Source organism: Bombyx mandarina, chromosome 09 (assembly GCF_030267445.1).
Source record: "Bombyx mandarina strain Sakado chromosome 09, ASM3026744v2".
NCBI lineage: Eukaryota > Metazoa > Arthropoda > Insecta > Lepidoptera > Bombycidae > Bombyx > Bombyx mandarina.
In genome coordinates this window covers 15,865,714-15,880,712 of record NC_143216.1, presented here as the reverse complement: position 1 = coordinate 15,880,712, position 14,999 = coordinate 15,865,714, and the positions used below count along the sequence as shown (strand labels likewise).

Genomic DNA, 14,999 nt, shown 5'->3' with positions numbered 1-14,999 from the left:
TGAAAGTGTAGTTAGTGTGTGTCAGAATCTTGTAATTTGAAAATGTCGTCAGCACGATTCAGGTATCGCCAAATATCTTCTATTAATGACAGCTACTGCGCTACAATAGTATTTTTTGCAGAACATGTTAGGTAACTGATGGTAGGACCTCTTGTGAATCGGTGCGTTTCGGTTTGAAGGCAGCCGTTGTGACTATACTGAGACCTTAAAACTATACCTCAAGGTGTGTGGCGCATTTACGTTGTAGATGTCTATGGGCTCCAGTAACCACTTAACACCAGCTGGGCTGTGAGCTCGTCCACACAACTAAGCAATAAAAAAAAAAAAGGTAATTCATGAATGTTTTTGTTGTAAAATGTTACAGTCCAACAGTGTTGCGGATTTATCTGCCGGGATGCATCCCGTTAGTGGCAAGCGGTAGTTAATTTAAACCGATGTTGGGATATTAAACTGCATAGCTGCGGTCGTGATTAGGCCCGATGTAGGCCAGGACATAACGGTGTACATCAAAGCCCTCATAAAGTATAAACCGTATAATTAATATTTCGAGTTGTCATCGATTTTGAACCGCAAATCTGGAATTTAGATTGCAATCGGATAAGCGGCGGAATGATCAGTCCCAATTATATCAATAACACTTTTAAGTAGATATATTTTACACTAGTTCAGGCTTAGTTTTAACTTCGACTTCGAATGAAAAAGTATAAGGATGTTTTAAATTGTGCTTTCAATAATATGCATTTCGGGTCCAGAATGTGATATCTACGGAATAAAATGACATCATTTATATTAATGATTCTTCGACATCTACTTTATGTTGATCAAATAGTGGAATGTGTTGTCAATATTACCAGTAACAAGCATGCGTTCATTGCTCAGGCTTAGTGTTAATTGGTTCTAAGCTATACTCTATACCAGGGGTGGCAAACCGGTAGATCGCGATCGACCGGTCGATCGTGGCTATTAGTTCAGTCGTTCGTGGCAAGACAGAAAAAATAAATAGAACAGACTCATCATCATCATCATCAACAGCCCACAGTCGTCCACTGATGGACACAGGCCTCTCCCAATCCACACCACTGAGCCCGTTCTACGGCTCTCCTCATCCAATTCTTGTCGGCCACCGTTCGGAGGTCATCGCACCACCTAGCCAGGGGGCGTCCCACGTTACGTCTAATAGACGTCTGCGAATAGTTACGTCATAATAGAACAGACTGCGCAACGTAATCACCAATTGTTGCACGCATCATCTTCATCTTGTATCATTTATTAATGACCATTACGTCATATTATTTATCCTCTCTTCCACACAATAGTTCTCTTTTAATATATAGTTACAGCTATCTTTTCAATAAAAGAAAATGTACTACTTATTTGTAGGTATACTGAACTACATAGTTTTACTAAATTTCAAGAAATGACATTAGTAGATTGTAGAATATTACGTCAATAAACAGTAGGTCTTAGTTCTAATCAAGTTCGCCACCCCTGCTCTATACCTTGTTGCCCGTTTCCATTGAACAATTGTTGTTATACAAAATAAGCAAGTAGCAATACAACAAAGTTTTGTCGATATCTTCATTGCAGCTAGGTATTTTCAACGCACATTCGTTAACCTGTGATGAACATCGGACAACCTGTTTCAATTTATTTTCCATTTTTATTGTGACAGATGTTGCACTATAACGAATTTTACGAAATGGCGTTTACGTGTGCCGGATCCCAAGTCACTATTTTATATGTCTGTTTATTTGTTTATTTTTTTACAACAGTATATTACATAATAAAGTACGACGATGGAGTGACGGAAAGAGTTCAAATTAAACGCACGACAAACCCCTGGACTTTGTTAGTATCAAATACATAATATATCCATGTCATCATTTCATCATTCATTATCCTGCCCTTCGCCCAGTCACCTGGGGTCGGCGCAACATGTTTTCTCCTTCCATACTCTTCTATCATATACCATTTCTTCGCTCACTCCCCTCTTACCCATATCGTCTTTCACACAATCTATCCATTTCTTCTTAGGTCTACCTCTTCCTCTATATCCTTCCATATTCATAGTTAACACTCTCTTACCAACCTCATTTTCATTTCGTCTCATCACATGTCCATACCATCCCAAACGCGCACTTCTCAGCTTCTCTGTCACAGGTGCCACTTTCAGACTTCCTCTAACATATTCATTCCGTATTCTATCCATTCTCGTTACTCCACACATCCATCGCAACATTCGTATCTCTGCTGCATGCAATCGCCTCTCATCCATCTTTCATAATATATCCATGTATATTTGGAAATTTGTAGAAATCAGATTAATGTTTGATATAGTGTTAATTAGCAGTTCTCGTTAGTTATGCGTTGATTCGTCAATTAGCTTTGTTTGTTTTCGTCAAATACATACTAATAGGTGTATATATTTTATGTCAATCAATACGCAGATTCCGAGTTATTTTAATATACTGTATACATTTAAATAAAAGTGCAAAATGATAGTGTAAAAAAATATCCTCAAATGTATATGCAAAGGTTTCATGGGGTGGAATCGAATGGGTTACAAGAGTATCCAGACTTACTCGCTCTTAACTCGATTAGTTTCACGTACACCGATCGGATGCATCGTGAAAATAAATGCTACATTACAATTCGGTAATAGTATTTGGGGATTCTGTTTTTTCAAACGAATTAAATTACAAACTTTATATTTACATAATTCTTCAAACATCTGATAGAATGATATCCCGAATAGAATTTCAACAATTAAAAAATGCGATGCTAATCTCATTAATTACGAATATCATTAATGTGCCAAAGTGACATTGACACGCACAGAGTTTTAAAAGGATATTGTTAAAATCATATTATGAAATATAAAAATCAGATGACGTAGTATATTTCTTAGTTGTTTTTTTTTAATGCATCTATGATTTATTCGTAATGCCGGCCACTTACATGCGCGCAAATATTCGTACATTGTACGAATGTTTGTGCGCATGTGAAGGGCTGTCAAACATTCATTCGCAAACTTAGCGGCTGTGCAAATGGGTTCGGTACTCAATTTGCGAACCCGTTTGCGCTTCCTCCTACACTTGTTTACGAATGTCTCACGAATTTCTCCTCCTATTTAATTCGTCAATAGAACATTGAAGAGAAAAAGAGTTTTGAATTCTTTTCCAGACATCATTAACAGCCATGTCCTCCTACACTTGCGGGTTTGCGTATTCGTGCGAATGTGAGTGACCGGTATAAAAGATGCGTTCGCATGACTTTGTAACTTTTAAAGATGTTATTATTCCTTAAGAGAAGATAATGTCAAAGTTCGACCAATGCATCAACATCAGCCCGCGAGTATTTTCAATAAACAGAATGAAAAGCATCACGACAGCCCAAAACCGAGGCCGGATTTCACTAATAGTTTATAAAAAAAATTCGTGGCTGAATTTTCAAATCGATTTCGAGTGTGTAACTCGCGTGTATTGATTACGGCCTACGGTGCACGAAATAAATGAAAGTTACAAGAGTGGGACTAATCGACCTTCGTCTTTAGAGATGAATGGTTACGCAAACATAAACAAAAGGGAAACTATAATTAAGCGCGCGTACAAGCTTTGTGTGGGCATGTTTCGATGAAGCGAATCTTTGTTTTGATCGATGTTTTACTTAATTCGTTCTCGTCTTGTTAGACTTTTTTTTTGTTTTTGTATAGCGTAATAATATAGCTGATTTATAAATAACGCACAACTGGAATAAAGGTTGAGTTATAACAAAACATTTAGTAGTAAGTATTCATAGATTCATAACAATTGAACAACCTTTTCTCTTTCTTAATAAGTCTTGGGTTTTCGCGGGTCGTAATAATAATAATAACAATAAAAAGCATAATAAGTATTCCTTGAAGAATGTAAATGTCAAGGCATTTGAGTTGTGTCCTATGTTTGTACTATGTCATAGGATATTTCAAAAATTATCACTTCAGCAATGTGGTGAATGAGTATACACAGTTCTAATACCTAATAAAGAAAAATATTTATCGTCTGCAGTTAACAAAACTCAAAACTCAATTTCATTACTTGAAAGTCCAGTCAAGTCTAAAAGACCATTTTTTAATTTTATTAAATGGGGACATTTTGAAGGGAAAATATATTGCTAAGTATGTTTAGTTTTTTTTCTCACAAAAAGGATAATTTTAAAGGTTTTTTGTAATATCTTCGGTGTGTATGAGAAATAATGAATTATTTTTAAAGATCAATGTAGAAATATCTATTAAAAACGTGACGAACTCCGGAACGACAATCCATTAAATTTAAAACTAAATATTAATTTCGGCAATTAAAACATCTAAGAACTTCTAATCTAAAATCATCAAAGTTTACTTGATTGTCATTATGTTCACCATTTTTGTGATTTAAAGGTCAAATTATCAAGTAACGTGAATGATTATTTCATTTGAACAATCTCATTGTTCGCTACTTTATGATAAGCAATGCCGTGGATACAACAAACATAAAGTTTAAAACAAAAATGCATACCAAGAAAAAAAACAGTTTTTAAGTAGTTTTAAAACCCGTATATTATTGTCAAGGCGGCAGAACGACATTGCAAAACAATTTGATTCCTTCGCTAGCCGGAAGCCTAATTACGCGGAGTCACAACTTACACACGTTAATTCCGGGTTAGAATCAACTCAATGTCTGCAACGTTCCCACATTGCTGGATTGCCTTTGCTTGTGCCTTGGAGGTAAACCCACAAACGAGAGGGGATATCATCAATTTATGTTCACCGTGTGGAAATTGTTAATTTGTGGAGTAATTGCCGAGACGTGGGTAGTTATTCGTGGTAATATCAGAACGGAGAGCTTACGTTAGTTTGCTATTTAAGTGCATTATGTTTCAGTTTCGTCCTCCTATAGCAGTGTTAGATGTTTGCGTAGTTTTAATGGCAAATCCTTTTAAAATAATATACTGAAGTTATAAAATAAACAGTGATCGAATGAAAAGTCGTTTGAAAAACATTAGTTTAAAATCATATTTAATGTAATAGTGACTCAGCTTGATGAGAGAAATACTAACCAATAGATTCTACGTAAACCTACAATATTATTTCGAAATCAACTACAAAACCGGCTTGCGAAGGACAGAGGAAACACATTTCAAATGTATCACTCATTTATTTTGCCAATAGGTATGTTAAATGACTAAGAATTGTATAATTTTGTGGAGCCATTCGATCGGTTCACATCCCGTTGGCAATGCCACGACAAGCTGTTATTACACAAGTCTGTCGGTTGATTCAAATGGGAATGGGTGCCGAGAAGCAATTTCCTTGCACTATCACGCGCCCGATGGAATTTCACAAATACGAAATACATTAATTCATCGACTTGCCTGACGTGATTTTTAATAAGATTACATTATTATTAGGATTTCTCTATTCCGTATAAGATTCATTATCGATGATGTTTTTATTTAAAAGTGAATGTATTTCTTTTGAAGCTATAGTACAGTCGAGATAACGAGTATAATAAAATCATTCGTTTCCCAAACCAATGTAATCTCGTAATCTTTTCTGTCCTGTCATTTCAGAATCATTTTATCATATTTTGATGATATATAATGTGGCAAGTGAAAATTCCCGTTAATTAATTATTGATGAAAATTTTGCAATCGGTGAAAGCCATTGGTGTCCGCCGACGCCGCTGATAAAATATCTAGTTGACAGATTGTGCGTACCGGCTGCGTTTCACGGTATTTTGGAGAGATTAATACTGCAATGATTTCATTCATAACGAAATTTTAATGAACATGAAATTTTCGTTTTGATAATTATAATGGAATGTAATAAAAATAAATGTCTGTCTAAACACTAAATTAGTATTGTTAGTTGAAAATTTTTGAAAAGTTTGATTCACTCGCCACCGAAGCAGAATCACCAGTTTTATCTGGAACTGACTAACTTTGGTACCGTTTCTGTCCAGCTATCTTTGAAACGGTAGGCAGCGGCTTGGCTCTGCCCCTGGCATTGCTGAAGTCCATGGGCGACGGTAACCACGCACCATCAGGCGGGCCGTATGCTCGTCTGCATACAAGGGCAATAAAAAAAAAGAACTCCCCATTTCAGTATTTCACTAAGAGTGCTATGGCATGTGTAATAAACACAGGAAAATTACATTTGCGGAGAATATTTCATGGTAGATATCGGTAGTGCAGCGCATTAGAGTCTATGGGCGCCTGCTGCCATTTCTACCATGAGATGGACAGATCATCATCTGCTGAGGCAATATAAAAAATATGACGCATCTCCATTGTCCAATGACATTGCCAGGTCAAATTATCGAGCAAACTCTGACATTGCCCCTTTGTTAATATAACAATAGGCGGATATGTCCAATACAAATTAAGATTCAGTCAAACAATCAGTTCGATTCTCCCTTCTCTCCAATCAAAGCCTTTGCGTCATTTATATTTTTAGTAAACACTCGCACATTATTAGCAAGCAAAAAATTCGTTAGCCAACGTATTAATGTGAAATCATCGTATAATGTCATCATAATGTTTTTTCTTTAAATTTTATAAACTAACATAGAAACTGCTTTCTTTTTAAGATTACCTTTAGTTCTTTCTCTCCATCTTATCTCAAAAGGCGCTTTTGAGTTTATCCGTCATATACATATCGTATCCCTGAGATCAACGGAAAACAAACACATAACAATAAATTCCTTCAAACGTTTGATTAAGGATTTAAATTTATTATCCATTTGTTTTATTAGTGTTAGGATGAAATGTATAAAGAGTATATTTCAAACGTTGTATTTACGTTTTATAGGTATTTATGTAAAATAAGCAATGTATATATATTTAAATTATTTATTATTTTTTTATGTGTAAAGTATTCATATTATCATCATATTATTGACATTTACACATATGTATTTTTCTTCGTTTGATAAGTATACCGCGGTTAATTTTTTGTATTTGTGATTATTTTGGTGTACAATAAAGCATACCTCACTTTACTCTACTTATAACTTATTTATATATTATTTACAACTTTTTAACTTTATATATTATTTACAAGAAACATTTTTCATGAATATGTTTATTGACAATTCTAATAATATTAATGTTGTTTAGTAACATTTCAAACTAGACACGACCTTCAGCAAGGAAGAGACCGACTCAGAAGAAGAAGACGATGTTTATTATTTCCGGTTAATTTCAAAGACTTTTATTCGACGACTTCTGATTGCAATTTGGATTTATTTATTTATTTCATGGACAAGTTGTGTTACGATCTTCGCATTAATAAGCTACCTACGTACTGTTATAGACTGTTAGTGCTAATTCTCATCTAAGCGATGTCTTAATTTTGATTCGCAAGTTATGATAGCTAGATGATATGATAGCTAGTTTGCTTCTCATTCTCCGGTGAATCCCCTAGTCGCCTTTTCGAAAAAAAAACATCGGTAGGTACTGTAGGTACAGCCAACAAAACAACAACGGAAATCAGTGATAAAACCATTTTGATGCTAAGACGAAACAATATGCATGAATACTTAGTACAGTGTTAGAAACTTCGCGAATTAATCACGCCATTTCAAAAGACACGTCTCGTCTCATAAATCACGAATGCTAACCAGCCATGTTTTCTAATTTCTCAAAAGTCGATGACCTAGAATATCAGAACAAGAGTGATTAGTTGATAGTTAAAGTTAAAAAAAGTTTATATAATAACGCATCTGACGTATTGTTAAAATACTGTTACGATTTTAACTTGTGCCAATTTTACAATTAGATGGATTTACAGAACTTTTAATTAGTATGAATTAAAAAATGTGAGTATTTCTTGAAGTATTTCTTTAAATGCTTAGATTAGTAAAAACACCTCAGAGTCTTTTACATTTTGTTCGATTTTAAAATAAAATATTTTCATTTACATAATGTTAAAATGAGTTTAGCACTATTTTCGAATAGCATCTCGTTAATAACTATAGCTTTAAATATAACGAAAACTTCTTATTAATAATAACAATGTTACGATAAATCTATACTAATGTTATAAAGAAGAAAGATTTGTTTGTTTGTTTGTACTGAATAGGCTCCGAAACTACTGAACTCATTTGAAAAATTCTTTCACTGTTTGGAAGCTACACTATTCCCGAGTGACATAGACTATAATCTTTTTTGAAAAAATTAGGGATCCTTACTAAAACTCCAATGATGTAACCCAAGGTGTAAAAAAATTACCTAAAATATTCTTTACATCGCGTGCCCTGCGAAAACTATTCATGATAGAATAAATTAATGTACTACGACTTTGTAGAATACATTATTATTTACAAAAAGTGTCGCGACAGCATATGTTTAACTATTATAGTTATGCCGCAATAAGTATTTTTTTATTTTTTTAAATAAAACAACGTCAAGTATCGTTGAAATTTTGGAGCGGGCCGCTAGTATTAAATAAATATACACAAATAATAATAAAAAATATAACTAATGTAATCGATTAAACATTTATATACATGTTTGTGTATTATAACATTGTTATAATTAATAAATAGTTTGCGGTATTATTCTATATTAACTCATAAACATCGGTTAAAGTTCAGACACGCAAGTTGGCAAGTTGTGAGAATCTCCGCTTAATATGAGTTCCCTCCGACATTGTTACAAACAAGCATTTTTCAAGTTCGCACTTAACAAGACATGCACGTACATGTGTTATTGTTTTAATATTTTTTTGTTAGTGTTAGTAACCATAGATTGTCTTTATTTTTTGCACTTGATGAACTGTGACGAATCAGAGAGCATCTAGTGTTTTATGATTGCCGGTGTCTATGGACATCACAAAGTGAATGCCGCACCAGACCTATCCTTTAAACCGGACCCCATATATTTTTTGAGGCAGCAATAGAGAGAAGGTTGAAAGACGATATGGGTAAGAGGGGAGTGAGCGAAGAAATGGTATATGATAGAAGAGTATGGAAGGAGAAAACATGTTGCGCCGACCCCAGGTAACTGGAAGAAGGGCAGGATAATGATGAGCAATAGAGAGAAGGTTGGTACCCGTGTAGGCTTAAAATGTCTAAAATATCGCTACTGACAATACTAGTTGTTAGGCAAATTGAAAAATTTTGAGGATTTGGTTTATTTATTTATTGCTTAGATGGGTGGACGAGCTCACGGCCCACCTGGTGTTTAGTGGTTACCGGAGATATAACGTAAATGCCGCCACCCACCTTGAGACATGAGTTCTAAGGTCTCAGTTTTAACAGTACCACATAACATTGTTCCTTTAACGTAGTAGCCGCTCTGTACGATAATTATTTACTTGGAAAATATGTTGCCTGCCTTTATGATAAAAACATCGGCTCGTTCGATATGAGTACACTAACTCTTACTTCAGGCTTTATTTTATTTATACTTGATTTCAGTTTTTTTTTAAAACCATAAAAATTTAGAATCTTTCAATTTCAGTGTTTTTGTTTCAGTGAGTTTGAAGCTTTTTTGGTTTTATTACAGTTTTTAGATAGATGCATTACGCTTTTAAGGGTGGTACAACGGCTATGCTGTACAATTGAAGCTTAGACCTAATGTTTCATGGTAGGTGACGATATTCATATTTCTCTAATCAATGAACACCAGTTGGCCCGTGATGTACTCTATAAGCCATCAATACAATGAAAATGTGTATTTAAACATATAAATAGTATTTCCTAATCCATACTTCCATACGAATCCACATGATTGGACGTAATTTTTTTAAACTGCTATCAGTTTAAGTGGGCTATGACATAGGCTAATTTTTATCCTGAAAAATATGTCAATCCCACGGAAAACTACATTGACAGTTATCCTTGACCTCGCAGGCGAAGCTGCGGGTAACAGCTAATACATAATTTTAATAAAGTTTTGCGCTATTAACCGTAAACAATTATGACAAATTATCAATACTAGTGGTCCCGCAGTAGTCGAAATTCGACTAAAATTATAAGTTTGAACATTATTATGGTTCTATTGTCAAAGATTATATTATTATACTTTCGTAATCACGGATTTCGCCAAAACTACACTATAGACAAATAATATTAAAGACAAACCATATTAATCTATTCTCAATTCGACCACAGACTTTAACAATAAATAAAAGAGTATATTGCGTGTGTGTGTCAAATACATGGTAGTGTGTGTAATGCTTTTTTTATTGATTTAATGTACTTTTTATGCATAATTAAAAAAAATTGCATTGTGCACTGCTTCTCGACATTCTCTATAAGTGTGGAAAATTCCATACTCCTCCGTCCCCGCAATTTTCGTAAAAAGGGGTACAAAGTTTTTGCTTCACGTATTAATATATAGATTATCAATAAAATTAAATTTTTATAAAACAATTGTTTCCAGAACTGGTTTTATTAATCTAAATCTATAATTAAGGCGACAAGCTTTTGTTGTGCAATTTAAGGCGTCGCACACCTTGAGGTGTGTGGTTAAAGTCTTGATTATGAGATGATAATAATAATAGTTTTTTACTACTATGACTATCCACACTACGCGAACTATGACCGACCAGCAACAAAAACATACACGATGTTCATATTGAATTTTTCGACGATACAAAATGCCTTAGAATTGTTGTTTGTAGCGTTGTAAGTTGTTTATAAATTTTTACGGTTGTTTTTAATATGTTGCTCACTTATTGTACTACTTCTGTGTCTAGAATCTGCATATATCCGTCTGGTGTAGTGGTAAGTGACATGGTCACTACACAAGGGGGTCGCGGGTTCGAATCCGGCCAAGAGAGGATATTTGTATAATAAATATAAAATGTCTTTTCCAGGGTTATGGATTTATATTAAATATATTGTATGTTTACAATAAAAATCTTACATTTATTTCCGTTATCCGGTACCTGTAACACAAGTTCTTTACGAGCTTAGCACGGGACCATTTAACGTGGCGTGATTGTTAGTAAATGTTTATTATTGTTTATTATTTATTATTATTATAATAAAAGTGAACCACGACTGATAGCGATATAGATAGTACACAAGCCGCCTTATCATTATTTCACAAACGCTCCCCTGGATTGGCTTAAATATTATCTTAGTATCACAGTATATTTACGTACATATAAGTTCATCACATTTATTGCTAAATGAAAGTTCCACTTACCATTGGGACATGTGAAAAGGTTTCCCTGAAAAAAAGAAGAAAACAACATTAAAATTTTAAACCATATTACAGCAGAGATTTGAGGTGGTACACAGATGTGAAATACGCGTAAATATGATTACGATAGGCGGGGGTTTGGCTGTGCCTATGGCATTACTAACGTTAATGTAGGCGACGACTTGGCTCTGTCACTTGGCATTGCTAACGTCCATGAGCGACGGTAACCACTCACCATCAGATGGGCCCTATGCTTGTCTGCCTACAGGAGTAATAAAATATATTTTTTTTGAAATTTCATTATTTTGAACCTTATGCAACCTCGTATAATGTTACGGTTTTCCATCTAACTGAATTGAGGACGAGCTCTGTTGTAGTGCATACTGCCTAAAATGAACGACTCATAAAGCATGATGGAACTACGTACCTATCAAAGGTGAAACCAATTAGTTTTCCTTTGAAGTATCGACATTGTAGTTTGCAGCATCCAACGTCTTTGATTTGGGTGGCTTTTGAAAGCTATTGTCACATGTGTACTTTGAATGGGCGTTGTTCGAAGATTTCATTGTAAAATTTTCATATACAGATGTGTTTTTTTTTTAAATCACATAGAATGGAACCGAGAGTGTCGCCAAATAAAATATTGAACATCCGAACCTAAATAAATCGAAGCTGCGGTTCGATTCGCAGTTTTCCATTCGGAAATTGATATAGTTGACGGCATCGGAATGGCTTAGCAAATCGGGGAAAGCGAATTCGAGGACAATCACCACCAGTGACCGCGCACGAAGTCTAACAGTCGATCACGGCCAAGCATTAAAAACTATTATTGAATTGCACGAAAAATAGTCTTATTGAAATTTAAATAAATAAAAAAAAAAAATATTTTTTTCTTATAAAAAACATTTAAATAACATACAAACATTTTTAGGTAGCGTTTTATTTAAATAATGATTATTTTTAATTTCCTAATTCAAAATCGAATGCGATACCGTTTTCACGCTCACGGGCAACTCAAGAACAAAATTGCTAAACATCGATTTTGAATTGGCACTAAACAATTTGAATATAGTATCTGTGTCTGTTTACCGTTTGTGTATAATAACTACTAAAGTCCAAAATACAGTAATGTCGATTCATTTTGTGTCTCAAATAGGAATGTAAATCTCAATAAAAATAGTATAATTGTTTAAATGCAGTTAATGTTGTATGTTGTGCATGTTTTCTTTAATTTTAAAATGATAAAATGATAAAATCATTAATTTTAAAATGATTAAATTCAAAACCGCTATGTGAATTATCAATACAAGTTCTCTCCGAAATAATAAAATACTCTTGCTTACGAATCGCAACTGGATATGTAATAATCGTTCAGATACTTAGGTCAATGCCGAAACTAATTTAGTTGGTTCCCTAGTGTAACCATAAATTGAGTTTGTCATATATACACGATCAGTACGTGCCTATTCACCTACGTCATTGCTTTTACTAAAACAAACATATTGGAAAGTGCAAACTCACTGGCCGCAATGTTTATCAAACTACTTACAAAACTACGGAACGCTGGATACTAACTGACACTCGATAACACGAATGTCAAATCGATTCTGACAGTTCGCTTCACTGACCAAAGCGTAATCGATTACGTATAGATTAGGCTGTTTAGATTTGTACAATTTGTTGTATAACTATTTTGGGGCCCTCGACGAGATTTTCTTGGTTATGTCGATAATTAGTTTAGTAATATTCATGATAGATCTACATACCTATACAAAACCGATAATAGAATAATTTTATAGTTGAGCGAAAAGCTAAGATTAACTATTTTGGGTTAGATTAAAAAAAAGTTAGTTTAAAAGCAAATACACGCTAGGATCATTCTCTTGTGAACGCTGTGTTCACTAATTTCAATAACTGTATGAAATTTATAGTTTTTTTTTTAAATCTTATTTGTGGCAATGGGGTAATTTAATCATGGCCGTTGTGGTCAAATAGTCTCGCTATTTTAATTCAATGCGGTTTTAGGTAATTAAATAAGCTATTAACATAATGACAAGAGTGGTCGAATATAATTTAGGAATGGTGGCTTAAAACTGTCGATTAATGTCATTTCATTTTTGTATAATATATGTCATAAACGACGAATAAACAAAAACTGTAGATAGGCAAACTCATTTTCTTTTTATCATATTGAGGATAATGCTGAGACGTTATGTTCCACAAATAATTCCATTTACTTGGTATTTATTATTGTTGAATGAATATATATATTCGATATATTTGAAAATAATCGAAGTTGAGTTCCCGGAAAAATGTGCGTCTGAGTTATATTTTGTTATATTATATCAACGCGTTTCTCATTGGAATAATTTCAAAGGGGGCTCCCACATAATCATTTTATGAAGTAAAATTAAAACCCGATACCGACCCGATAAATAACTCATTTGTCATAATTACATTTCGCATTATAACGAATTGTAGAATTTCACTCGATTTTTAAATACTTTGAAAATTAACATCGTTCATCTACAATGATAATTATTAAATACCAAATTGTAGCTGAATTTATTATAGTAGATTATAAGAAATACAATTATTCTTTTACTTTTTTTTTCCTACCTAAGCTGATAGCCCTGAGAGTCTATTTCAGCGTTAGCTTAGCTAGTAAGTGAGCTCACGGGGCTCAAACCGGAGTGTGATGCTAACACTGACCCTAGCAAGAGCAGTGGTTCGCAGAATCTACCACCGGATTGGAAACGCGACCCACTGAGAAGATCCGGCGAGAAACTCAGTGGGCTGTGGCTGTGGGTTAATTTTTTACTTGACATGGGTGGACGATTTCAAACTTGCGCCTAATAGGATGACGATACCTAACTCTGCGGGACCTTAATACGGCGTTCGGTATTAAATAATTTACTAAACTTACTGAATTTTTTTTTTTTTTTTATTGCTTAGATGAGTGGATGAGCTCACAGCCCACCTGGTGTTAAGTGGTTACTGGAGCCCATAGACATCTACAACGTAAATGGGCCACCCACCTTGAGATATAAGTTCTAAGGTCTCAATTATAGTTACAGTGAATGCATACTAACGAACTAACGAATTTACTAGTTGTTCTTATTCGTTTGTAAGTCCATTGTACACGTGCAACTTGAGCAAAGTGAGATTGTAATTGGTAAAAGTTGATAACCTCACAATGCGGACATTGCATTACGACACTGCTCTCAGCAACATAATTCTATTCACTAATAACCTGGTACCGTTTGTTTACCATACAATACTGAGTTCCGTTAATAACTAGAACGATTGACTTGTACGTTTGGTTAAAGAATATTTGCGATTTTCTTAACTAAAAAAATTTTTAAGATATTTTTTTGTCAGAATAATGGATAGATTTCTTAGTACACTAACTAAATTATTTCAATATTTTGATATATATAACTTTTCAAGCGCTTCATAATTTACGACGTAAATCTAATTTGGCATCGATGGTGTTTTGGATCGAACAAAATATGTCGCTGTTTGGTTTTAAATCGGCGAATGACACGAAAGTTATTTAGTATTTCCTTTAGTTTTCATGAGGCATTGACATAATTAAAACTATTTTTACGGTTTAAGCTCGAGTTTTCATTCAGTTCGTTACATTATTTCCGATGTTTTGAATACTTTATTTTATTTGTGATCATGGATGAGGGAAATGATGTAATTGAATTGAAGTGATAACTTCATATGGGACGGTAAACCGATTCGTTACGTAACGCGTTACGGCGCCAGTCTGTCTAGCTTCTCTTTCTCTCACGCGTACGACAGCGGTACGAATAAAG

The 14,999-nt window shown here is 34.1% G+C and overlaps 1 protein-coding gene across 3 annotated transcripts in view; it reads right to left on the bottom strand.

The window, feature by feature from the left end:
• uif (sushi, von Willebrand factor type A, EGF and pentraxin domain-containing protein uif) overlaps window positions 1-14,999 on the bottom strand; it is a 90,995-nt gene that overhangs the window by 29,184 nt on the left and 46,812 nt on the right. For all 3 annotated transcript variants that reach the window (XM_028170169.2, XM_028170171.2, XM_028170172.2), the window contains exon 3: window positions 11,179-11,203. In XM_028170169.2, the coding sequence (XP_028025970.2) occupies window positions 11,179-11,203 (25 nt within the window). The remainder of the gene's footprint in view (window positions 1-11,178; window positions 11,204-14,999) is intronic.